Source organism: Rhopalosiphum padi, chromosome 4 (genome assembly GCF_020882245.1).
Source record: "Rhopalosiphum padi isolate XX-2018 chromosome 4, ASM2088224v1, whole genome shotgun sequence".
Lineage (NCBI taxonomy): Eukaryota > Metazoa > Arthropoda > Insecta > Hemiptera > Aphididae > Rhopalosiphum > Rhopalosiphum padi.
Genome location: NC_083600.1, coordinates 34,796,866 through 34,824,289, shown reverse-complemented (window position 1 = coordinate 34,824,289; position 27,424 = coordinate 34,796,866). Strand labels below are relative to the sequence as shown.

The 27,424-nt window shown below is 24.8% G+C and overlaps 2 protein-coding genes across 4 annotated transcripts in view; both read right to left on the bottom strand.

Moving 5' to 3' along the window:
- LOC132929819 (adenylate cyclase type 2) overlaps positions 1–9,441 on the bottom strand; it is a 63,537-nt gene extending 54,096 nt beyond the window's left edge. Inside the window, exon 1 of the mRNA XM_060995404.1 lies at positions 9,114–9,441. The gene's annotated coding sequence lies outside the window, so the exon portion shown is untranslated. The remainder of the gene's footprint in view (positions 1–9,113) is intronic.
- A 12,154-nt stretch (positions 9,442–21,595) lies between these two features.
- Positions 21,596–27,424, bottom strand: part of LOC132929613 (protein-tyrosine sulfotransferase) — a 97,291-nt gene continuing 91,462 nt past the window's right edge. For all 3 annotated transcript variants that reach the window (XM_060995088.1, XM_060995087.1, XM_060995089.1), the window contains 2 exons: positions 24,889–25,142; positions 21,596–22,516 (listed from right to left, as the gene is read on the bottom strand). In XM_060995088.1, coding sequence (XP_060851071.1) covers positions 22,261–22,516; positions 24,889–25,142 — 510 coding nt within the window. In that variant the 3' untranslated portion in view covers positions 21,596–22,260. The remainder of the gene's footprint in view (positions 22,517–24,888; positions 25,143–27,424) is intronic.

Genomic DNA, 27,424 nt, shown 5'->3' with positions numbered 1-27,424 from the left:
GTTTTAACATTGAAAATGTAAAAACCAATAATAAAAACAACTGTAAACAATAAAGAAAGATACCGGTATTGTATTTAAAATATGTTATCAATACAGATTAATGTGATTGAAACATAAACATAATATAATTAATCAAACATCTACCATAAATCATTTTATTTAATAAATTTAATAAATATTTATCCGCAAAAATAGTTTATTCGTATATTTTTTTTTAGATGTCGATTTTTCATTTATTTATTTATACAATTTTTATTTTTTATTGCTATAAAAAATGTATCTAGTTGTTTCGTATGCCAGTAAAATAATAAACTGAAGTGTTTTTAAAAATAAAAATTACAGCTTCCTTATTTCTTAATTCAGAAAGATTTTCCCAATTCTCTGATATAACTATCAAATGAAGTATGTTCAGATAATAATACATGTTATATTATTATATTATTGAAATAAAAAAAATGCTTCAGTACAATGATATGTTTTAAAGAACAGAATCTCAAATCATATCAAATCATATACTTGTAGTAAAGCAGCTTATTTTGACATTTACTATAATACTTTATTCTCATTATATTATATTATTCATTATAATATTTTTATTACTTTCATAAAATATATCATTGTATTAGTTTAATGTTAAACTGGCAATAATTATTTATGTATAGAAATAAAATATCGATAAATAATGAATATATATATATATCAATTAGATACAATTAAAACAAAACAAAACTTCTTGAGTGATGACAGCGTGGTAAAATTTGTGAATAAAAAGTAACAGAGTTTTATTATTATAGTTTAAAATTTGATGTAAAAACATGGTGCAAGGATCGACAATTATATCCTGTATATCTAATAATCTAGTTAGAAAATAATTGAACAACCTTCAAAAACAGTATACTATAAAAGCATTTAACAGTGTCGGATTTATGCAACGAAATCCCAAGATCAAAATATGGAAAACCAATTTCTCCATTTATTATTATTTTTGAGAGAAAAAAACAAAGATGATGCTATGTATGAAATCAAGTCTATACACAATACACAGATATACATAATATTATCGGTTATAAGTATATAACGTGACCACATGGTCTGTTTAAATCTAAATTGCGCCATTCCAACTTAGCGTGACTTTCCCAATAAAGACAAACTTCAATCGATATACTTTAAAATGATTATATTATACAATTTATATAACTCAATAATAAGTAAGTCTTGTTTATTAGTTTATAGTCAATTTCGTTTTGTAATTTGATGCAAAAACAATGCAATAACTGTGTTCAACGGTCTTTAATAAATCATTAATTTTTTTTTCTTTAGTAATAATATATATTATAGTACTAGCAAAATAACCCTCAGCCATATTCATCGAGAAAAATATTGACAATATTATATTTTCAATTTTCAAATTATCATTATTATTATTATTATTATTATTATAAACATTTTTTATATTTTACATTAAATTATACACATATTACCATACACTGAGTACAGTAGTACTATACTATTATATAATTCATCATTATTTGTTGTTGATTATTAGTTGTCAAAAATATTTTAAATTAAATCATTATATAATTAAGGTACAATTCTACAAAGATCAATTTAGATTTTTCATAACACCTATTATGATATTAATTTATATAGTAACAATGATAATAAGTGATTATGCAATGTAAAATGTATAACCACGAAACAATTGTTGTTATTAATATAGAACATATAATATAAGCAAACAAACTTTCCAGTTAATTGCCAATCAATGTATTCCCATTTTCACATAGAATGACCTAATTTAAGGAGGTTAACATAATAACATACAAATTAAAATATTCAATTTCGATATTACTTTAATTTTTTATATTTCTATTTCTATCTTAATAACCATTTGGTTATTTACTCAAAGATTATTATGTATGAATTCTTTATCTTTTGACGGTAGACAAGTAACTTATATATTTATAATTATACTTTATTATTGTCATAATTAATCTTTTTTTTATGACACTTCCATAATTCACAAGTCCGTAGAGTTTTTGAAAATAATCATATATGATATAAATAAAATATTTTATCTCTTTATTACCTGTAAATATCATCAATGGGTATAGGAAATAAACAAATTATTTTTTTTTTTTTTTGAAACTAGTGATTGTTACGGTTTAGAAGTTGGTGATTACTTAATTACTTGAATAATAAACCTTTTTAAATTTAATTTTGTGATCAATTTTCAATCAATTTTATATTCGTCTGTTTATATAAAATACTTGAAACAATTGAAAGTATACAGGATAACTGTATAACAACATATATAAAACCGATTATATCTCGCTTCCTATTAGCCTTAAATTATCCTTTCGATAGATTTTGTATTATTTGAAAAATATATATTATAGATACTTAACAATGAAAGCCTTTGTAGCTGATAATATCTGTTGTATAAACAATAATAATTACGATTGTGTATTTTAGAACACAACTGCAGTCAGAAACAATAATATACATATTCAAAAGATTGTGTTCAACGCACGTGCCAAAAGGGGTTCATTTGAGAAGTTAATAAACAATAATTATTTTAATAATATTAAAATGATTATTATTTTGATGAGTAAAATGCAAATCTCATCCTCATCGTTACCGTTCAATACGGTTGATGATAACGATAGTAAGGTTTAAACAATGCGAATATATTTAAGGTTCATTGACCCAAATAATAAATATCCGTTAAGTGGTTCGGGACGTGTTCCTTTGAAAAGTATTAAACTCCATTAATCCCATCAAAAAACCGACAAGTATCGGCATATACACAATACTGAAAAAAATAATTGTTGTACATTTCTACGCACATTTTAATTTAACGTAAATAAATGAATATTAAAATTCAATATCATATATCCAATCAAAAATAAAGTTTCAAAATGTATTCTAAATTAATTTTTTTTAATGTAATGGAAATTCTGGTAAGGTTTACGCAGTATTAGTATTTACACATAAATTAAAAAAATGCTGTTTTCGAATTGTTATTCATTAAACTGTTGTTCAGTTGAGTAAATGGGGTGAACCAGTATCAAACCGCTTGGGTACTTAGAAACAATTAAATTATATTATGGATAAAATTCGTTAAGTTGTAAGGTTATTTAATTGTTTTTTAATTTTATAAAAGTTAAGAAAAATATAATAGTTTATATTATAAATACAATATAATCGTTTAATGCTAATACTTTTATTCAGCGCATAATGACAATATTAATATTATTACTATTACCGTTCCAAATTAATCCGATAGAATATCATTTCAAATCTATTATTTAAAATTACAATGGAATGTATTATATTAAATATTTATTTGATTACTAATTTTTAATTTTATCAAGCGAACATCCATAACACTATAGTTTTCATAGTCTAGAATACCTAGATACTAAAAAATATTTAATACTCATATAATGTACTACCAAATAAAAAAAATTTTTCGACGATAAAATGAAATACACACGTACATTAGGCCAATATTCTATAATAGTGAAATAAAAATTTTGTAAATCTATTAAATTAAATAGAATAGTGTTTGTAACGAAATTAATATAAATAACAATAATAATAATAATTTAAAATAAATGTATGTATTTTTCATTTTTTTTAAAACTATTTTTTTTATCCTTTTTAATTGACAATCTTTATAAATTATAATTGTTATCTTTTTTATTCATAATCCCAACTAACCTGTTAGAAATTTTAACAAAATAATTAAAAATATACTCATTAGTCAGCATAGGAAAGTAAATCATGTTAAACAATAAAATGAATACTTTAACTTTTCATTTTAAAATAAAAATATTAATTAAAAATACTTTTAACAAATTTAAGTTAAAAATAATAAATATAAATATATTTTAATATTTTATATAATTTTTAGTTTGAAAGTATATTAATTTCTCTATGCTCTATTCTATTCAATTTGTCCGGATTAACTTTTTCTTAAATATTAATAATATTTTATTTTTCAAACGTAATTTAGCAAGTCACAACCATAATAAATTAAAATTAGTATAATACTAAGCAAATTAAACCATGGTTTAAAACTATTAGTTCTTAATGACAAAAAAAAAAAAAAATACTGAATCGTTGAAATTAAAAATGTTATTTACGTTATTTATTTGGCCCGGACCTCTTTTAAAATGTACATATTATTTATTAATTTATAATATAATACACATCCTTATAAGTCTTAATTAATATTGGTTAAAAAAAAGGTATAACAATAAGATATTGGAACTGTAACATATAATTTTTCATTTTATTTATATTGTGAAATGTAATGGTAAAATTATAATATTATGTATAATACCTATCTACTACAGTACTTCTATTTTAATATGTTTCTAATCGTGTAGCAATTTTTAAGAATTGAATTTATTAAAATTGGTTTTTTTTTATTTATTGTGCGAATAAAAACACTATTAATCAACTAAAGTATAGTATTAAGTATAATTCTAAAATATCATAATATCGGTATAAGCATTTATCGTAATTGAGAAGTATAGCATCAATACTAAAATACGTCAATAATATGTATCTATATTTAATATGTATTCATATATTTCATAGTAATCTTATAAAATTATTAATGATCAATAAGCAGAGAACAATATATATTTGTACAATGAAAAATGATTTATAATCTTCAAATATGCCTCTTATGTCACGACTGACCATAAATAACAAGTAATAATAACTCGTTTTCAACGTCTAAACCCATTACTTGTCATATTATAATTTTGCTGAATATTATATTATCAAAATGATAACGTTATAATTTAATGTTTAGGGTAAAAAAATTGTATCGATAGCCAGCGATATTATTTTAAGCAAATTTGACGACGTTTTATCCACCAACCATAATGAGGAATTATATTAAGCTTTATATATTATTTTTTTCATCATCCGATAATTACCTATTTTAGTACCTTAGTTTATTTAAATATCAAGCTATATTTTAAATTTTATTTTATGAAATAGGATATTTATTTGTAAATGTTATGTTTAAGTATTGACTATTAAACCAATGAATAGTAATTTATATTTTATAAATAATTTAAGTTAAGATGATGAGACTACTATAGGGTAAGAATATTAAACTGTCTCATTAACCTAACCCACCACATCACTTTACTATAACTCGATTATTTATAAATCATTAAAAATTTATTTGGCGCTATTATATTATATAAACATTTTCACATTAAGTTTCAAAATATAAAAATAAAAGTATAATTTTGTTATTTATAAAAATCGTAATTTTAAAATGTAGTAAAAATTGAATAGGTCATGTTTATAAATATATGCTTATGTAAGTCATTGGATAGTTATTTTAATATTAAAGAGCATCGGCTGGGTGTATTATAATTTATAATATGTCATATATTATACAAAAATAATATTAATAGCAACATATTTTAAATATTGGGTATGAGTGAAAATATAGTTATTAAAATTAGCAAACATTTTACAAATTAAAAGTAAAATATTTAGGATGTATTAACTATGGAATTTTCATTTTCATTAAATTGTAAAATGAGTTAAAATGCTACCTTTGAGGTGAATGTGATATACAAACATATTATATTTAAAGACACAGTTATTGTAATAATAATAATTATTATGGCTAAAATTAATATTTTTTATAAATTATTAAAAATTGCTAATAATTGTATATTCACATGCTATAGATATATATTTGTTGGCTCCTAGATCCTAGTGTACTTCATCATAATATTTATATATGTTCATATATAAATATAATCGAAATTTATATTATTGATTTTTGATTTTCACCATATTTTTATGGGTAAACTACCTAGGTATTTGTACTTATAATAATTTCAGTAGATGTTGAGGTATAAGTTCGATAATTTTTTTCGTTTCTAAATTGTATTGTATAAAACGAAAATGAGATACTTAATTGTGAATTAAAATATCTAAGCTTTATAAATATATAGATTTTTTTAAAACTGTATTGTTAAAATTGAATATATTTTATATATATATACATAAAATATTAGTACCTAATTGTCTATAATACCTAAAAATCGTTAAATTATTAATAAAAGCTTTAACACTGAAAATGATTGAATGTTAGGTACAAAATAAATGTTGTAAATTATTTGTTCATTATTTATAAAAAATTAGGTACCTACAATAACAATGTTTTCGAAGAATCTGTACAGGAAGAGTAATAAAAAAAGTTGCTTATTTGCTTTGCAATTTTGAATTCTGATTGAAACAAGGAAACTATTGGTTTTACAATGCTTGTTATTTTTTTTATTGATAAAACACTTTCTTAGAGTAAGGCAGTAATAAAAAAAGTGCTCAACATATATCGCGAACCTATATGATTTCAATTTTCAATTGAACGTGGACCGTCAATATAACATTGAAATAGTAAAATTGCTATTAGTTTTAGAAAAAAAATTGTAGAAAATTGTAATAATCGATTTCCGAGAAATATCTTTTTTTTGCTGGTTGATATATTTTCATTGATTTTAAATTATAATGTAGTTTGCCACAATTGGGAATACTTATACGTAACCACTAACCTATTATGCTATTATGTGGAAATTCTATATCATTTTTCTGGTTATAGTGTTTATATGAATATTATTTGATTGAATGTACATGTACAAGCTTTATGTCAATTAATTTTTTTCAAAAATGTACATGGTGAAGGGTGATAGAACAATCGTTTCATTTCGTTCACCTGGGTGCTATCACTGCAGATCGTAGCCAAAAAAATCGTAATTATACATTGTATTGTATCATTATTTTTAATTTAAAAAAAAAAAATGATAAATCACCTCTTTCAAAATATAATTTCTAGTGAAATTAAAAACTACTTTTGTTTTAATGAAAGCATAAAATAATCAATATTCTAGGTAATAAATTCACAAAATTAATCAATTCACATAATACCCAAATCGAACGTAATCGTATAATTCAAATGGTTTGTTTTGAATTATCAAAATATTATTAATTATAATTAACACAAATAAAAAAAATAAAATAACTGATAAATATTTATTAAAATATTAGTTCTAAAAATTGTTTAACATTAAAACTGGTGTAATTTTCTAATTCTACATTATATTAGCACCCAAATAAATTGTTTCAATTTACTAAACTATGAAATTATGGTTAAATAAGTTATTAAATTACCAGTTGCTTAATATTTCAAAGATTATTAAATTTTTAATATTACGAAAATAAACACAATCAATTTTGTTACGAACAAGTTAAATCACTTATCTTCTTTGTCCAATTTATAATCTACAGATAATATATCCCTATAAAGATTCTCAAGCATTATCTAGCCCAAAGAATGAGGTAGATAAATCAAAATTATTATAAAATACGATATATAATCTACATAGAAGTCAGAATCTAAAAATGTTGATCTTAAAGTAATAGAGAGCGGGGGCAAGGTAATTGTCTACTATATGAGTTTCTTTAACTGCCTTTTTGCGTTCTGATTTATATAATATGATTGGTAGTATAGAGGGTAGCTATTTTAAGAAAATTAATTAAGGAATTGAAATATTTAAATGAAAAAGTGAATCTTTAGGTTCTTTGACCAATGTATGCCATTAATTATTAGTTTGCGTATTTGTATAGGTACCTACCTATACTGTACACGGGTAACCGATAATTTATATTTGTTTCTTTGTTATTTATTTATCGTTTAACTACTTTTTAAAGCAATAATTTATATTTGCTACCATAACCAATTAAATTCAAATATGTAGTATCCTTTATTAATCCAAGAACTTTTTTTCATATTTCCATTGCATATTATGTTTTAATTATTGAATATAGATTACTTATCAATAGTTCTACTTATTCCACTTTGATACCTATTAATAAAAATGTTGTCAGAAAACATTCTGATATTCAGTCAGTTGTGATGACTTATAATACTCTTTGATATATTCATCTTTTATATTATAATAGTAGGGTAACATTTATATAGGATTATTAGATGTAGAGTCGTAGACACAACTTAATGAAAATGATTGTTATTGCTGTTATTATTATTTTTATCTTTTAAAAAATAAACCATCAACTAATAAAACTAGCAGTTGAAAAAAAATAATTTAATTTACAGCAATGTTTCAAAGCTACCTCAAAAATGCAATCAAAATTATCTTGCGTCAAAAAAAATATGTGCATTTTGTTGAATTCAAAACAATATATTTTTTTTAAACAAAGTAGTATATTATAGTGTCATAAATATATGCTTCTGGCGTACGTAAAATAATTGTAATTTGAATCTTTGTCGTAGCTAGAGAGGTGTTTTGGGTGATATAATTAATAACACTCCCCGTCAGCCATATTTATGTAAAAATAAATAATAATAATAATAATGTACAATTTATTTATTATGTAAGACTTTTTACTACAACAGAGAATGTGTGAATATCCTCCCTTATAAGTAATACTTAAATACATAATAAATCCTGGTTTCGCGTTGGTTTGAATATATACTTTGCGGAGTTAGTGCAGATCGATTTTCCAAAAAATAAAATAATTTAGTTTATTTTAACATATGAAATAATAAATATAATAATAAAAAACAATCTTTGTTAAATACTTTATACATGCACCAATCATCATTTGTTTTATCCAACAAAACAAGAAAAACGGCAAATTTTACACATTTAAAATGTACGCATTCAATTAACTTATATTATCAACGTATTAGAGATGAAAGTACTTGGATTATCAATGTTATCCATTTTACGATATATTCATAGGCGAATTTAAGCACTTTGCTATAAAAAATAAAAATCTAATTCAAATATAACATGTAAACATTTTTAGTCATCGTATTATAAAAATCATTATAGGTCAATTGAACGAAGATTGATTTATCTGAGGTAAACATTTTACAATATACTTCGGGAACTAAAATTGTTAGAATGTCAATAACGTAATTATATAATAATTCATTAATAACTGATATTGCAGTTATTGCTTTTTCTTACAATATCGCGATAATAACATTATAAAATGTAAATTAGTATATTAGTATTAAAATGCTGAACATGCGTTTTTACTTAATTTGTTTTTTTTCTCGTAAGCAATAATTAGTCGTGTGCGGTTGTAAGAACCACCGGCTCGATGTGCGATGCGCCGTTAATTCGATACGAAAAAATAATAATAATATAACCACGAACAATACCGACAACTATATGTCATTTTTACTGTCAGCTCTGTACGATAATATTAAAAATTATTACGAACGCGACGACATCGTGTACGGGTATATTCTAATAAAACCAAAAAAAAAACAAACCGATTTTGCACACGCGACTGCGATTTCACCGGTTGGACGATCGACGTACGCGCGCGCGGACTGGACCGGCACGACTGACTGACTGCCGAGTGCCGCGACTGGGCGCGCGAGACCGCGTGACACCACACACGTACCCATCGTCGTCGCGACAACAAAACGCGGACTCGTCGCCGCCGCAGGAAAACGCATCGGTGCATCACGCGTCCATAATATAGTAGTCGATCACAAATATTACAATATTAATATTTTTATAAAATAACCGACGACGATTTTTCGTTTTGGGGAGTGTCATCGTTTCGCCGTCGTGGTCGCACAATGACAATGCATATTAAAACGCAACCTATTCGTGATTTTTATGCCGAATTCGTCGGAACGTGCAGTGGTTAGGTTAGGTACGACCGAACCACGTGCAACCGGCGAAGACCATTGATCACAACGCAATACAACTGCGGTTCTCCGTCGCGAGTGGTGGTGGGTTTAACAATCGTTTACGGCCGGTAAACAGGGCCTATAGAAAATCTACACACCTGCTATATGCCCGTACAGTTAATCATTGTTGCGACGAAGAAGAGGTATTATAGTGAACAGACATCGCTAACAGCGTAGGTATACGCACCCAAATTGACCGACAACATATTATTTTCCCTTACATTTGTACGGTTTTGTTCAAAATACAATTAAAGACGGAGTTTTGAGACAGTTCTAGTTAGATCAACAACTATACAAACTATTTCCCATTATTGTTCACTCTTGTTGTGTTATACTATAAGCTATGCTTTATGTTTCGCAAGCATACAAATATAAAAGTTTGTGATATTTATGGGAAATTAAGTCATAATAATAAGCTAAAGTAATTTAGAATATAAACGGAACTGGTGTATAGATAAAAAAAAAAATATAAATTGTTGTACACAAATATTAAATTGAACTTACGCTTTGTACCTATAATAATGTAGTAAAAATCAATTTAATTTTAATTTTCAATATTTCATTTTAATGAAAACAAAATCATTTTTAATATTTTTTTTTATAATGGACGTCAATAACACATTAAATTTCCATTTGATAAAATATTTTACTACTATTACGTATAATAAAATACAGAAACCGTTTCAGAAAATTAAACTTACGGGTCAACATTAGGCCAGACGATAATGTACTGAAACCGTAAAGGGCCTAAGATTATATTATTATAGACTATATAATTTTTAGCACTCGTTCGTCCGAATAAAAACCATTAAAAATTACTATAATAGGCACAGTGGATATAATATGTTTTATATTTGTTATTGTTAACATTTATAAACATAATATATAAAATCTAACATTAAATCTATGCATTTTTTTCTGACTACAGTAGTTCGGTTATTAGGTCCATCACTGCAATTGCAAGACTTACAGTTTTGTTCGACTTAGCGATTGATACGAATGAATACGACAACACACGTAGTGACTAGATAAACCACACGATACATACATGATATATTTTTAATAACAAAACTCATGTGTGCGCATTGTGTCGAATGGTTGTATAATTGTTGTATTGTAAGTAATTGTAATGTACCAAATCGAGATCGTGCGAGTGCGCCACTCGAGGACAACCCGTTCTTGGCCGTGGCCGCGGTGATGATTCCTGGCGACGAGTGATGTAACGCCAGAGTCATGGGTATATCGTGTGTTTGTGCGAGAACGCGTAATTTTTTCCAGACCTGTACATAATAATACTCGAAAATTATTATAAATTACTAATAAAAACATCAGGTACTTATATTTGCTTTTCGCTTGCGCACTCATGCATGATATAGTAGTTAATAGGTAGGTACCACAATAATATTATACACTGCAGTGATTCATTTAAAAGCGAACACTCGTTTTTTTTCGAGAAGTAGGTATTGCAAAATATACTTTTTTATAGTAATCTTAATACAGTATTTTTAACAAAAACAATAAAATATATTTTGTATTTTACTTTTTATTTTTTAAATAACAGCATACATTTTTAATTTCATGTACTCCGAAGTAGAAAAGTGTGTTCTTTGAAGTTTCCTAGCCGAACCTTGTTAAGACTCATTGGTTTTATTGGACGCATCACGTGCATAATATTGGGTGTGCGTAATATTAATGTTCAAACGATAATATTACGCTGCGATATAAGTTATAGGTACTATATCATTTATAGACCGTATAAAAATATTATTTTATTATTATTTAATGTTGTTTAGTATTAGCCAATAGGTGTATAAGCCATAAGCGTATGAGTGTTGAAGGTGCGTGGGTTTCGTAAGCTCCGAAAGCCGTCAATTATAATTTGTACTGATTTTTTTCCTTTTGTCGGTATTTTTTGGTTGTATACGTTATTCCAGTTCTGAAAATAACGTAAGATTTCTGATAGAATTGTCAATTTTTTTTTTTTGTTGACTCAAGATATTGTTTACCTAATTTACTTAATCTATACGTTCCTAAATAGTAAACGCACGCTCTTTTGATCCTATTCGTCTTATATCGTTAACGTGTTAATCATATGTATAGACACATAATATTATGCCTGCATTGAATACAAGAATGAAAAAAACGCTTATTAGTAAAGGATTTTCAAAATAAGTATAATATTAAATGAGCGTATCTTGTAAAACCATACTTTACCTAAACCAGTATATTAAACAAGTATCTATCTACTTATATAAGTAGCATAAGTTCACGAAGTCAAAAGAGCGTATAGTTATAAGTTGAAAAAAATTAAATCAAAATATTGGCTCACTCCTCTGAGACTCATTTGATTTCTTTGTTTATTATCTGGGGAGCACAAATATGTATTTTAGGAAGTAAATGTGTATTCCGTGCGTTGGAAATGGTATTAATCATAGTCTATTGAACAAATTTTAATTGTAGCCATTTAGCTCACGCAGTTAAACAAATTATGTGTATTTTTATTAAAAAAAAGGTAAAAAAATTGTATGTGAATAAAAAATATTTAAAGTTAAATTGAATGTTGATTAGAAAATATATATTAATATATTCAAATATAGGGACTAAATATGAAAATTAAAATAGTAGAGGTACCCTTCATTTCAACCACTCGAGTAGTTAAAATAATGCATTGTTAAAATACAATAAAGTCTCAAGTAGGTTGATACTAGATACTTATTTGATTATAGGGATCATAAACCAACTATGAATATTTCTTTTAATTTAAATTAGACTTTTTTTAATGTATTATATTTTTATCTTTTGAAAAATCTAAAAAAAAAAAGAAGAATTTTCAGCAAAAAGATGTAGCTAATATCATATTAATTAATGTATTAAGAAATAAACGAGTCAAAAACAACTCGTTGGTATTCCAGCGTCAAGGTAAACGATCTTGTTAAAATAGATAAAATCAATATAATATATTTATTATAAAACTATCAAAATATTTTACAAACAAAAAAAAAAAATAATAATAAATAGTAATATTACTCCATACTAATTTACGAAGATAAAATATTATTTAATTAATTTTAAGAATAATAAGAAAGTTGACGAATATTAAGTATTATAATTATTATTTACGAACAATTATTTGTTATCATAGTTATTAGCTGTACAAATTAAAGTTTTAAATTAAATATCATTTTTGATTTATAACGTATTTTATGATAAGTGATAAGTGATAACTCATATAAGGTTTTTTAATAAATATTATATTTTATTATAACAAAAAACATAAATATTCATGTAAAAAAAACTGCAGTATAATTTGAGAACTTTTAAAATAATATTAATTATCTATAAACCTTTTAAAACAAATAAAAATTACATCAGTATACATTGTTGAACATTTCGTAATTTTAAAGTCAAATTGGTATTCTAAATATACAACGAATAATAAGTTTTTGGATCACAAATTCAACTAATGTATTAAGTGATTGAAAACTCGAAACGTTTTTATCTTATGAAATATTTACATGCATTTTTACAGTTTTTCTATTTAAAAACTACATAACATTCAAATACTTATTTAACTATTTAATTTTTGATCATCATCTGGCCAACCACTATAATGATTTTTCTTTTCAATATCTATTCTCTAATAATCAATATCAAATAAAAACTAACAACATTGTATCATCACTAGAAATTTTAATCATTTTTTTGTGTTCAAATTTGTATTTTAAAATTTTAATGAATTGTAACAATCAGAATATTATTAGAAATTAAAAACTGCGGAAACATTGTGCGTTGTTTCTAAGTTTTGTTTTTGAATTATTACAATAGTTAGTTTATTGGTATTTATAATAATATGATGTACATGCATTATGCATATAAATTATAGATAACTTCGATTTATATAATTCAATTTATGTTATAATGGATAATGATGTAATATTTTTCTAGTTATAAATCTATTTTTTATTCATTCTATTAAAGAATGCTATAATTCTTGCATACTAACCCATATTACTTCACGACACCAATTAATTGTATTTTGTAATCAAAAATACACTTATTTAAACACTGATATACTTATTACGCCTAACTGAACATAAAATATTAACATGCTAAAAAAATATTATACGTAATATCAATGTTTGGATAAACTTCATCACAATATTATAAAGAATTGTATTTTTAACCACCACAGGCTACTATTACCTATATGTTAAATTAAAAATAAAAATAATAATAAAATAAATAAATAACGAGCGATCATCGAAAATATATATGGGGCAAAAAGTCAACGAAATCGGATTTCATGAAGAGTATTATGTTTCAAATTGTAAATATATTATAGGTACGTCAAATTGTAAGTATGCAAAGTAGTCTTGTAGACAAATTAATAACATATATTGTTGTGTTAGTTAGTCACGTGTATTGTTACTGGGGCCAAGTTACAGATCGTATGAACCTATATGTAATGTATAAATTATAGTTTATAATAAAAATAATTTATGGAACATAATTTATTTTGATTTATAGTTTATTTATTAGACAGAATATAGTGTTTATTACTCAGTGGCTTCTACGATAAGTTCGTCTCTGCGTTGATTGGTTGGATTGGATAAAATAAATTTACAAATAGCCACGATCAATATTGAATAGCAATATGAAGAACATTAAAATGTTTATTCATAAGCATACTAAAGTTAGAAACAGCAATAGCTATTTTATACTTAATAACTAAATTAACTAATGTGATGTAGCCATTGATAAACTTTCAATTTGTGGTTATTGGTGGGCACTGGCATCTGGGTAAAATATGGGTTAATATAGTCAATGAATAGACAAATATCTAATTAAATATCTCTATATTAATTATTAGGACGGTTCTTATCGTTATAACATCTTATACACAACATAAAAACTAAATAAATAACTATTGAGCACAACGATAAAAAAACATAACCTACATTATATTATTGTGTAGGTGTCATAATATTATCCTAATATTGAATTAATTACATTTTGTACAATTCATAAAGTTTTTAGAACAAATAATTATTGGTTATTGCGTGAATTAACGAACAAGTTGAGACAAAATAAGTATTTAAAGAATACGACAAATATTATCTGAAATTTATCATATTAGTGAATAGAATACCTATTTTTTATGCGGTTAAGTAAATTAATAATTATTACTACATTTTAATTTTTTTACAATATTCAAGTTTGCTGATAAAACCATTTATACATATTGCATGCGATGTATTACACGCAATATCACACACAGACATAGATATATGTATAATGCACATATTTCAGGTCTATTTTTATTTATCAATCAAAAAATGCTGCATTACAGATTATGAATATAAGAAACTAAGCAAATACCTATACGTTTACTGTGTTAAACAAAAATGTGTTATTCAAGTAGGTGCGCGATATGAATGTTTGAAATATAGTTAAGCTTCGTTTAAGCATTTTTCTTTTAATCTTTTTTTTTTTATTTCACAAATTTCAAAGTTTTACTGAACAATAAAAATCAATAAGTAGTACAATTAACTTTAAATGATCATTTTGAGATATGTAAGTCCACGATTAAACTATAGTTAATCGAGGAAATGAATTTGGATAGTACTTGAAAAGGTTTTTTTTTTATTATTATTATTTATAAGACTTTAAGAACTTTGATATAATTACACTTAGTGAGAAATGCATTACGAATATCTCTTAACCATCTACGCATTCTGAGTTTTACTTTAGATAGTGGTGGGAAAAGATTGTTAAAAAAACAATGTTTTTCAATTATAATGTTATTCAAGTCGCATTTAAATGTATATTTTATGTATTTACTATTTAGTTGAGATCTAAATAGATATGTGTGTATTTTAAATACGTTTTCGCTCTGAATTAAAATTTTACTAAGGTTATAAAGCAGGGATAATAGTCTGATTGGTGTTTTTTATCACTTGATATAACTTATAATTTATAACAAAAAATATTTTGATGACAATATAATACAAAAATGAAAAATTATATAATATATAATATAATATATTAGATAATATACTGGTACACAATATATAATTTTGAGATTGGAAGTTAAACGTCTGTTAAATTTCATTCACATCGCATTGTAAGTATTATATAAAATTTGTATTAATGATTTAAATTTACTGGCGAATAACTGATTTTAAACGATTTTGAACGAAGCTTATTTTGTTTTAATGTGTTTGTATAACTCAAAAACTTAATGTTAAGTGTATTGCGTCATATTATATAGTAATGAAAATGTTATTACATCGTTTTTACAATATTATTCAAGGCCTATTATATAATTTCTCTAGAAAATCATAATGACAACTCATTTAAACTCCAGCTATGATTAATATTTTTATATAACAAAAAAATGAATTAAAATTTGTTATTTATCTTTAAATGTCCGATATCGAACAAATTTGAACTTCAAATATAAATACAAATTTTCGAATTTTTTTAGATTCCTATCAGAAAGACTAATTTGAAAATTTTCAAGCCTTGCCTATTAGAATCGATAAGTTTATAGATTTTGATTACAAAATAAATTACAAATTTTCACAATGTTGACAAATTTAATCATATAATTTGTAGTTTTAACATTTTTTTTATAAAATAAAGTTGAGCATATATTTATATTTTCAATATTTTTAAATAATTATTAGAACAACTTATAAGGCATCTTTGTATTCAAATGTCAAGCTTTTTCACCAAATATAAACAATTAAAAAAACATTTATTTAAAAATTGTTATGAATAGAAATTAATAATAATTTAAGTTTATTGTGAAATGTTTTATATTTTTATGATTAAAACTTTTTGAATTTTAATACAATAACAAAAATCGAATATCTATTTACCTAATTTATGATTACAGTAATAATGACTTATGAGGGACCTTATATTAATGTTCAAGTCTTTTGACAAAGCATAAAAAAAATATTATCATACTATAAGTAAGTATTTATATAAATCGTATATTACAAAAAATTAAAATCATATTAAAGATTTCAAATGCCTAGGTAAACAGAAAATAATATATTTATTTAATAAAATTTAAATAAATATACTTACCATGACCAAAGAAAATGTTAATTTAAATATTTCAAGTATTTACAATTCTTTGGTTTTTAATTAAAATAAAAAATTAATTTTGTAAAAAAACAACGGTATTCTGTGAATATTTCCGTTGTCCGTATTTTTTCGTTTATAGTTCTCTTGATTATAACGAAAAATACGAATATATTTTTCCTGTTTTCCAGAAATCACCTTCGAAGTTGAATATTGAAGCATTTTTAATGCTTCAAAAGATGATAAGTGATGATTGATGATATACAAACAAACAAAAAGGAAGGAAAGTAGGTAAACGCTCTTCTATACAGTAGGTGTTGGTGTCGAGTAAACCTCGTCATTGAGTAAGTCACTGTAATGGATGTGATAAATTTGAATTCAATGATAAATCGTATACGAAGAACAATTCTGAGCAAAGGCGGTCTGTCAGATTATATTACAAAATATATTTTGTGGTATGTTATTACTATTAAAATAAATTATTTTAATATTAATAATACATTTTATACTATATAATATTAAAACAATAATTAGTAATTAATTGTTGCAAAAATAAAAAAAAAAAATAAAAATAAAATACACTTATTAATTATTATATTATAAATATTTAATTTTTATAAAATACCTATCTTTTTGGTTTATGTTTTGAAAATGGCATTTTCACATTCATTTCGTAGGTATAAAAAATATGTATAATGATAATTACCTATGTAAAAGTTTCAAAACCTCACGAAAAATATTTTGGAACGACAATAAAATAATTACCATTTTTTTTATTTGTGTTTGAATAATATCTAATTTCTAAATTTCAAATGTCTGAAAAAATTGTTTTAAAATCTTTTTTAGATTTTTGGTTGGGTTTCAGTACAAACAACTTATAAGGAACTTTGTACTTACAATTTATAACATTTAGACTTACGAAAATAGCTTGTAAATTTTTTTTCATAATGTGAACTTTAAATGCTTTTAAAAAAATTATGCTTATGTATCTTTAATTTAATGAAATGATCATGAATAACTACTTATTAGTAATCTCATATTCAATTTTCAATTTTTTTAACAGAGTTAACAATTATTTATTGAAAATTATTAAATCAAAAACATTATCTATAAGTAGATTAAAAAATCAAAATAATTTTACTGTTTCAAAAAAATACATAATAATAAAATTATGATTAGGTAATAAAAAATTATCAAATTAGTCTTTAACATTATAATATATGTATATTTGTATAGTTATTCTTATTAAAGAGTTGATTTTACAGTTGAGTAGGTAATATTTGTATAGTTGTTAGTTATATAACCTTTAAGCATTTATAAACAACTGATATTAAGTAACTTAGCTTAAAACAAAAACAAATCTTGAAAAATACATATTATACGAATATTTTTATGTATATATATAATTAGCAAGCGTTGCACTTTTCATACGTTATGTTTGCTTTGTTTCGAAAATTGACAAAAGTTTGCAATAACAGATTAACTTTACGTTTTATTAAAAGAAAGCAGGTAATTAATACCAACATTTTTTGAATTTATGCAAAAAATAATCATTTAAAATATAGATGTATAAATATCATCATGCATTATTACGATAGTTGACTAAAATCTTATGAAATATGTTGATTCGTTTTCACGGAAAATTAACATTATATAGTTATTGTAGTAAATAACAGGTGATTAATTTAATTGTGTATATTAAAACTATTTAAGATATTGTGTTTTTGAACTTGGCAGAGAGATAAAGAGAGAGATAATATTAGAGAGACAAGATACTTAGCTGCTAAATAAAAAAAATAATTAAAGTAAAATATTAAGTAAAATTTTTTTTATATTTATTTCATGTTTTAATTTACTATTTTATATTTAGTCGTTTTCATAGGCATAACTAAAATAATAAAATAACATTAAATGTGTACTATATTATGTACTACACTTTATATTTATTTAGTAAAACATTTATTAAATATATAAAGTAAAATATATGATAAATAAAAATATATATAAACCCTATACTTTAAAACAAATATAGAATATATTATATGGGTGAACTTTATAAAAATGTAGTAATCTTTCACGTATTTTATCCGTAAAAATATTTATTTTAAACTGAGTGAACCTTATGAGTTATAACTTATTGACTTAGATATATTTTTCTGTCGATTTGATCAACTACAACAGTAACAAAAAACAAAAAAATAAATAAATCTCAGAAGTTCTGTATTCAAATATAATATGTTTGGTATGGAAATTAAAATAAAATACTAATTATAAAAGTATATCAACAAAATTCATAAAATATATTTTTCATATTTTAATACAAATAATCATTAATAATCACGGTATGATATTATAATACAAGTTTAAAAGTTTAAGAACATAAAATAAATAAAGAATTGTACGCCAATCGTAGTAACTGATCTATTATCAAATAATGTTTATCATTAGTTCTTACCTATATATCATAAGGCTAAAATTACTGTGTGAGAAAATAGGTTAGAAGAATTAGATATATGTAGGGTTCTTGACTGCAAACAGTAATTTAGGTGGTTATACCAGAGAATTTTATTTTAAAAATACAGTATAATCTAATCCATTATCAATCTTTGAGAGAATACGTTGAATTAGATTAGGAATGCGGCCAATGGAAATTTAAAGTAAGTACTCTCGTCAAAAGTACTTTTTATCACTTCCAGAAGATTTCTATTAATTCTACGTATTACCTATGTAACGATCAATATTCAATCCACTGACTTAACAGTGCTTAAAATAATAACAACAGTAATTTAGTAGAAGCAATGGTTATAAAGTTCAATATAAACATTATTCAATTAGCGTAACAACTGAAATTTAACATAGAATTTAAACAAAACCATATTCTCAAAAGTGTAACAACATTCATAAAATAACTTTCGATTTTTTCCCATGTTTAGAAAAATAATAAATAAACGACGAATGTTACATTATACAATGAAAGCTTAAGGTTAACACGGATTATTGGTGCCAGTAGTGATTTTAGTAACGTTTATTTGAAAAATTTAAATAAATCTTTATTTATTTTTCAAGTCATTTTTACAAAGTAGTTATATTTCTTTCGACGTTACAACTATATTATTATCGTTGCTAAATAAATATTATTGTTATTTGTAATATATTAACATATATTGTGATTGATTGATACGATTCAGAAATTTTAACAATTTTCAATTCCATTTAAATTTACTATGTTATACATATTAAAACACAAGTACCTTTATATACATAAAATTTTAAAATTAAATGTGTTTATTACTAATTTTTCCAAAATATATACTTTTTTAGTCTCTAAAATATAATAAAGTTATTAAATAATATCAAAGTATTCTGATAATTATTATTTGTTTTACATTAGTTTTTGTCGATATTATAAAATCAATTGAAAATTTGCTTTACTTGATCTACACCATAAAAATACTTGCTATATTATTATCATCATCATCGAAATATTTGAGACAAAATGTAATAAAAAAAAACCGTTAAATATAATGTTTTAGTAATATTTAATCACTAATCTCACTTTAGTATCAATACTATAGAATAAATCAATTATTATCGACACAAATTTGAACAGTAATTATTGCCGATGTATTATTTATGTATTCTATTTGACTTGATGTCACGAAATTCCTTTTAACAGGTGGATTAATATACATATAGAACGTATACAATTTAATATTTATTTAAGTTAAAATCTTTGCGTTGTGTTTACCATAAAAAATAAACGGAATTGTTAATGTGTTGTGTTTAATATTTATGCATTTAAATACATAGAAAGTTGTATTTTTTATTCAGAAAATTGTACAATCTATACATTTGTATAGTACGCAATAAGCATAAAAGATATTTGGGGCAACTATGCTTGTTGGCGTCACTAAATATAAGTGATCCTTTTAAAACAAATGCCATGATATCTTAGTAAATTTTTCGGTTTTTTTTTTTTAAATAAAATTAATTTAAGAATAATAAGTTCACGAATAATATTACTCTTTACCTATATGTATATAAGTGGAATACTAGGTATATAATGGTATTATTATTTTAATATAAGGATTTTCATAAGTTCAGATAGGTAAGTTCACTTTTTTATATCATGAGGTACTTTTAAATATTATGAACTTAATGCAAATCACTTACATCAAACAAATTAATTTAATTTACACATAATTTGTGTTTTACTCATTTATAATAAAAACCACTAACGAATTATATATATATTATTATATATTATATTTTATTATTATATTCGGGAGTCATGGCGCTGTTTATTAAGTAAAAATGACTTGTACAAAAATCTATCAACTCAATAAACGTAAATGTTTTTATTATAATATAACTTGGCTAGATAAATCGATTTATTTACTTTCCCTTTTTTGAATAAATATACTCGTTGTTTGTACATAATGACAATCATATTTTCTTATGTCAATGGTATAATAACGTTTATATAATTATTACATCTTTATAGTTTATACCTAATTTACGAAATATTATTAATCCAAATTATTACAATAATATGGTCTGGGTCATTTTTAATAACTTAAAAATGTAGGAAAAGGTTCTAAAATACAAATTTATATCAACAATTAGGGTTTTAGACGGATATTATTTAGTTAATAGGGTATATAGTGTATAAAAATATAATAAACACAATAATCAAGCTCCAGTATAGGAAATAACACATTATAAGTTGTACAAGTCTTGCTATATTTGAAGAAAAAAAATCTAGTTATCATTTTTTTTTTAAATCGAATACATTAATGAGATTGTCGTTTCATAACAATAATGTAAAAAAAAAAAAACAGTAATTAATAATTATAAATATCGACAAGAACTCTCTCACTCGTAATTAGTGTAAACAATATCTAAGTACAAAAAGGAAAGTAATAATAAAATATAATATTTATGTATATATAAAAAAATATTTAAAAAAAAACGCGAACAATAGTACAATAGTAATAATAATAATAATAATAATAATAACGTACAAACATTATATTAACTAGGTATATATTTATAATACCCAACATCATCGTAATAATATAAGTAGAACAAATACATACAAACATACATATATTATCATCATACATGTATATATATATATATATATTATATTTATTTAATACCAACTATATGTACACACGTTCGACAAACCGTTCAGTAATTATTAATACAAAATTAAAATTTTATTTTGTTCAAGTATACTCGTATAATATTATCATATTAAAGTAGGTACCTATGTACATTGTACACAAAATTTAAACGATTATAATAATAAGAAGTGTGAAACGATTTAAAAAAAAAAAACAAAAAAAAAAATTATGTATAATATATGTATTGTATTTCGACTACCTCCTCCGCGTGGTGGTGTGTTGTTTCGTATTATCTCCGCTGGCATTCGTGTCGTACTGACGTTCCGATCCGGCGGTGTCTTCCGGGATGCCGTACGTGGGCGGATTGGCGGCCGGGTCGTACCCGAGTGTGCTTAGCATAGGTGCGATGTTTGCCATATCGTTAACCACGTCGTCGGGTATCTGGCCAACCCATTTGGTCAATGCTTCTTGGTACAGCGGCCTAACCACTTGGTCGGACGAACGTTCCACCCTACAACAAACACAAACGTTATAGAACTCATCACTCACTTGCCGGCTAAATATTATAAATATGTAATATGTATATACACAACAGGAAGGAAATACTTATTTGTCAGTTGTATACAACGCCAAACAGGAGGTATGGATCTACAGCGGAGGGACTGGTTATTCGTTAAAACGCAAATTTCACAAATGTTTAAGCCGCGTACATGTTTGGTTAGAAAAATATCACTTATTAATAGTATATTCAATATATAGTTTTAGATTCTGAGCGCGAATGCATTTATTTTAAAATTACGTTTTTTTTTTCATACAAAGCCGGTTTATATAGGTACAGCTAGGATTTTCAATCGTTTGTATTTTAAATTTCTTCGAAACATTGTTAGTATGTCACCTTCTCTATACCTATTATTTTGAAAACTCCTAAACACGCTATTGTAAAATATAGATTTATGATAATAGTGTTATGGTAATACATAATTAAATATATTATATTTTAAAGGAGGAACAAAATTAGTAGAAGTGTATTAAGGTTTCCTTGTAGTCGACGCGCACTGTGGACGGAAAAGAGGGACCCTACAAACGCGATTGACGAACGAGAACTCCAAAGTTCACCACAGCAACACACAAAGAAAGGGCTGTAAAGTCGGGTATAAACTTTGTGAGCTTTATGAGACGCCAAGTGTAAGTATGCTAACATTGCTAACTATCTCAACTAACAAAATTATTATAACTTGACGCTTAGCCTAGGTTCAGCAGTGATATTTAATGAGTTTACATGAAATAAATAAATATATTTAAAGGTTACATTCAAGCAAGCGCAAAATTATACATATTGCACATAAATATTGATTTTATGACTTGTGACATACTATTTTATTATACGCTTGAGCCATAGATATTATATATGCACATCGCATTTAATTAAATATTGTATTTTAGAGACGAACATTTATTTTTGAATTATATGTTCCTGTATACATTATATATGGCCTATTGTACCGATAGACGACATGCCTTAGTTGGCGGGGGTGTACACGCTAATGAGTAAATCATCTGCACAAATGTTTGAGACATGCGGTACGCAACTGCTGATGTGTCGGTCGAAAGATGTATCATGATAACGTAACAAAAAAAAACAGGAAATATATTTTATATCTTTTACCGTATTTTCTTTTTCTAATATGTCCGTCGTCCGTGGTAAGCAGACAATTCTATCGAAAACCTTTAAGCTTGTTTTTTATTCTACGGAAAATCAATACACCACAATTTTTAAAAGTGTTCGTTGAAATGAGTTTTTTTTGTAAGGGATACTACAACCTATTATCGTTATGGACAAAGTGAGATAACTTCCGCATATGGTTTTCTTATTCGAGAGTTGAAATTGTTATTTGGGTTCGGAGTAACAATAATATTACGGGAATTGAATTTATTAAATTATGATTTACTACTATACACATAAATCGTTGGTGTTACCCTATCACATGACAGCAATTATTTGTAATAGAATATTCGAGTGAATATAATTTTCATTCAGCGACTATTTTTAGACTTGAATCTTGTATATTTTGTCCATAATATAATTATATTTTTATAAATCATACTGAATGTAAGAATATAGAAAAAAATACTAGAAATACTATTACAGCTAAATAGTTGCAGGGGTAGAATAACATATAAATATGACCTTTTACATTGAAAACAAATTTAATTAAATTAGCCGAGTAAAAACACATTTACTTAAGTTTTTATTTACAATATTAAACTTAAAATATAAAATTTTGTAAAATTAGGAAGTTTGCTAAAAAAATTAATTTAAACGAGTGGCCGAAATAACAATAGACATAAAGCAAGTAAAAAGATGGTTGAAAAGTCATGTATAAAGAATAAAATATTATACAATGAAACAATTAATTATGCGAACGAATTGATGAGTACTGAGTAGCTGGTAATAAATGTATTCAAAATCAAATTTTTAGGTCACTGCGAGAGGTACATTTATACATATCAGGTGAATTTTATAAATATATTTAAATTCTGGTAGATTGTGTTATTAAAATTCAACTAAATATTGCAGATGATCTACTCCGCTTAAATAAACATTAAATGTAAATAAATAATATTGGTTAAATATTCAAATGGGGATATTAAAATAAAATAAATTCATCGCTTCGCTCAGAATCTACAACGACGTAAAGATATCTACAAGCGGTCGGAAAGCTTAGACGCGTGTTTCATTTAATAATTTACAACCATTATGAAGGGAATAAGTACAAAGTTATATTAACTCGAGTTGAAATCGCCGGAAAATGAATATTAGATAAACTATCCTACACTATATTATTATATGCGCATTGGGAAATGGTCAGTATATGGACTTACATCGATAGAGCGATGCCACCGGGTTTGTTGATCATCTCATTGTGGTGGAGCACCGTCTCGTTCCACGGGATGTCCAAGAAGTTGAGTATCTCGGTTAATGTGGCCCGAGGTCTCAACACCAATTGTTCGTAGTATACCATCAGACAGTACCCAGATCCGACTTTGTTGCAGTTTTTGTACATGACGCTGATAGCGTCGTCCCATTTTTCCAGACACTGTCTATAGCTGTTCAAGTCAAAACCAGTGATTGTCACCTATTTTATAAAAACGAGATGAAGTAATTAATATAGAATAATATGTTATAATGCTATATTATAATAATAAAGAAATTAAATAAGATATATATTATATATAGATTTCAGGGAAAAAATACATAACTTTTAACACCGTTAATTTTTTAATTGTATAGTACGTCATATTGTGCATATAATAATATTATATTTATGTTAAGATACGCAAAATAGTTTATGCAACCATATCACGTCACTGTAATTTTGAGAATTTTTTTTTTTTATTGTTTTATGAGAATTAAAGGCTCCATAAACTATTTCAAAAAGCAGCCAAATCTTGTCTACACGTTAAATCTTCATTGAAAGCATCAACCAAGTTTATTTTATTTTAAAGTGAATTCAAAAGCACATTTTTGATTATTTGACGAATATTATCAAAATTCAAACTTTAAACGATTAAAAAAAAAACATTGTGACCCATTTTCGATATTTTTTAATTGAAAAATTCACGACTAAAGAAGAACTTTGCACTAACTTATCAAGAATTTCTATCCAGTGAATAATTTTTAATTGAAATTTATTTTATTGAAAAAAAAATGAAAATTTTTCATGCCTGTAAAATATACGAGTAAATAACTCAGAGTCAAAATATTTTTAAAATTTCAAATATCTATAGTTATTTACTTATTTGTTTTCGATTCACACCAAAAAAAGTACAGGGAAATAGTTATTTTAGACTCCCAAAGTTAAGTATCATCTAAATCCACTTTACTACCAGAACCCCCCTCCCTACTTTTGAAAATCAAAACATTTTTACTGCTTCAAAATATGATGACAGACAGGAAAAATACATGCATCATTGTACAATCGCTCCGCTCAGATTATAAAATATCAATTTTAGTTCAATTAGAGCCTTACAAGAGCTTATTTTAAATTATATGGTATTTATAATGTATTTATTAAAGAAACCTTTCTTACATACAAATCAAATTATACACGTCTGTCGGTTCAACTAAAACCATTCGGTGATCAAAATATTAATCAACTTATTTTAGTTTAAAAATATGTGTCGGATTTGACACAGGACTGATTCGTCTGTCGGCATTTTGACATCAGCGACCTTGCTCACAGCAGCGTAAAATAATATTCGTTAAAACACCACCTCTATATACGTCAAAAATAACGACAAATTAAACCATACGCAGTATAATATAATACACATAGTTACACAATACGTATATATTATATTTATTTAACTTAACCCAGTGAACCACAACCAACCGACGCGTAAGTACTTTTTCAGTCAAAACGAAAATAAACTAACATGAATTATGAAAGCGTTTTTGCGCAGAATAAAATTAACGCGTCGTAAACGTATTAAATATTGTATAAGCCAGTCTCGTAAATAAACTTTTAAATTATTTGATTTATTCACAAAGTTTAATTATTAAAGTTTATCAAGTTTCGAAATTATTCTGGTACCTAATAAGGCCATTAACGTTCGTATTTTATCTTAAAGATCGTAGTATTCATTCACAACCAGAGATGGTTTTCTTACATTCGACGTTGTACTGTAGCACGTTCTTTGAATTAATATTTTCCTTGAAATAAAGTAGGTGTGAATGAAATTAGTTTTTGGCTTAGTGTATCATATTATTATTTATTTATAACGTTCAACAAAAAACAGTGATTTTTCCAATGATATTGTTCTTCTGTGTAAATTAAAGCTATTCGTCCAATAAGAAATTGGCTCGAATATTTTCTAGAATAATAAATATGGTTCTCACAGCGGAGTTCGTAACTTGGAGAAGCCTATAAGTTGATTATAGTGAAGAGTATTACTCTGATCGCATAATAAAATATAAAAAGCATACATATAGCTTTTGATTTAATTCTGACATATTTAACTGTTTAAGTTATAAGTAATATAAAATATTTTCACGACTCAGCAGTTGGGATTAAATCGCTGTATAGTATCGATATGCGTTCATCAATTTCCATTTTAAATAGATAAAACTCAATGATCTCGTGTCTATACATAATACATAATAATATATGATAATATGTTATGAAAATTTACATAATATGCTATAATATTATACGGTTTATTGATGTATGATTTATTATTAGATTACGGATATCATGACTTTAGCTTCAGAATTCGCTTTTATAAAATATGAACAGTATAAATTTCGTTTATTTTATAAGAAACTTGATAACATTTAATATATATAAAAAAAAAAGAGTAAAAATAAACGTACATTTTCGTAATTCGCTATAGGTGATTTACCTACAATAGTGCATAG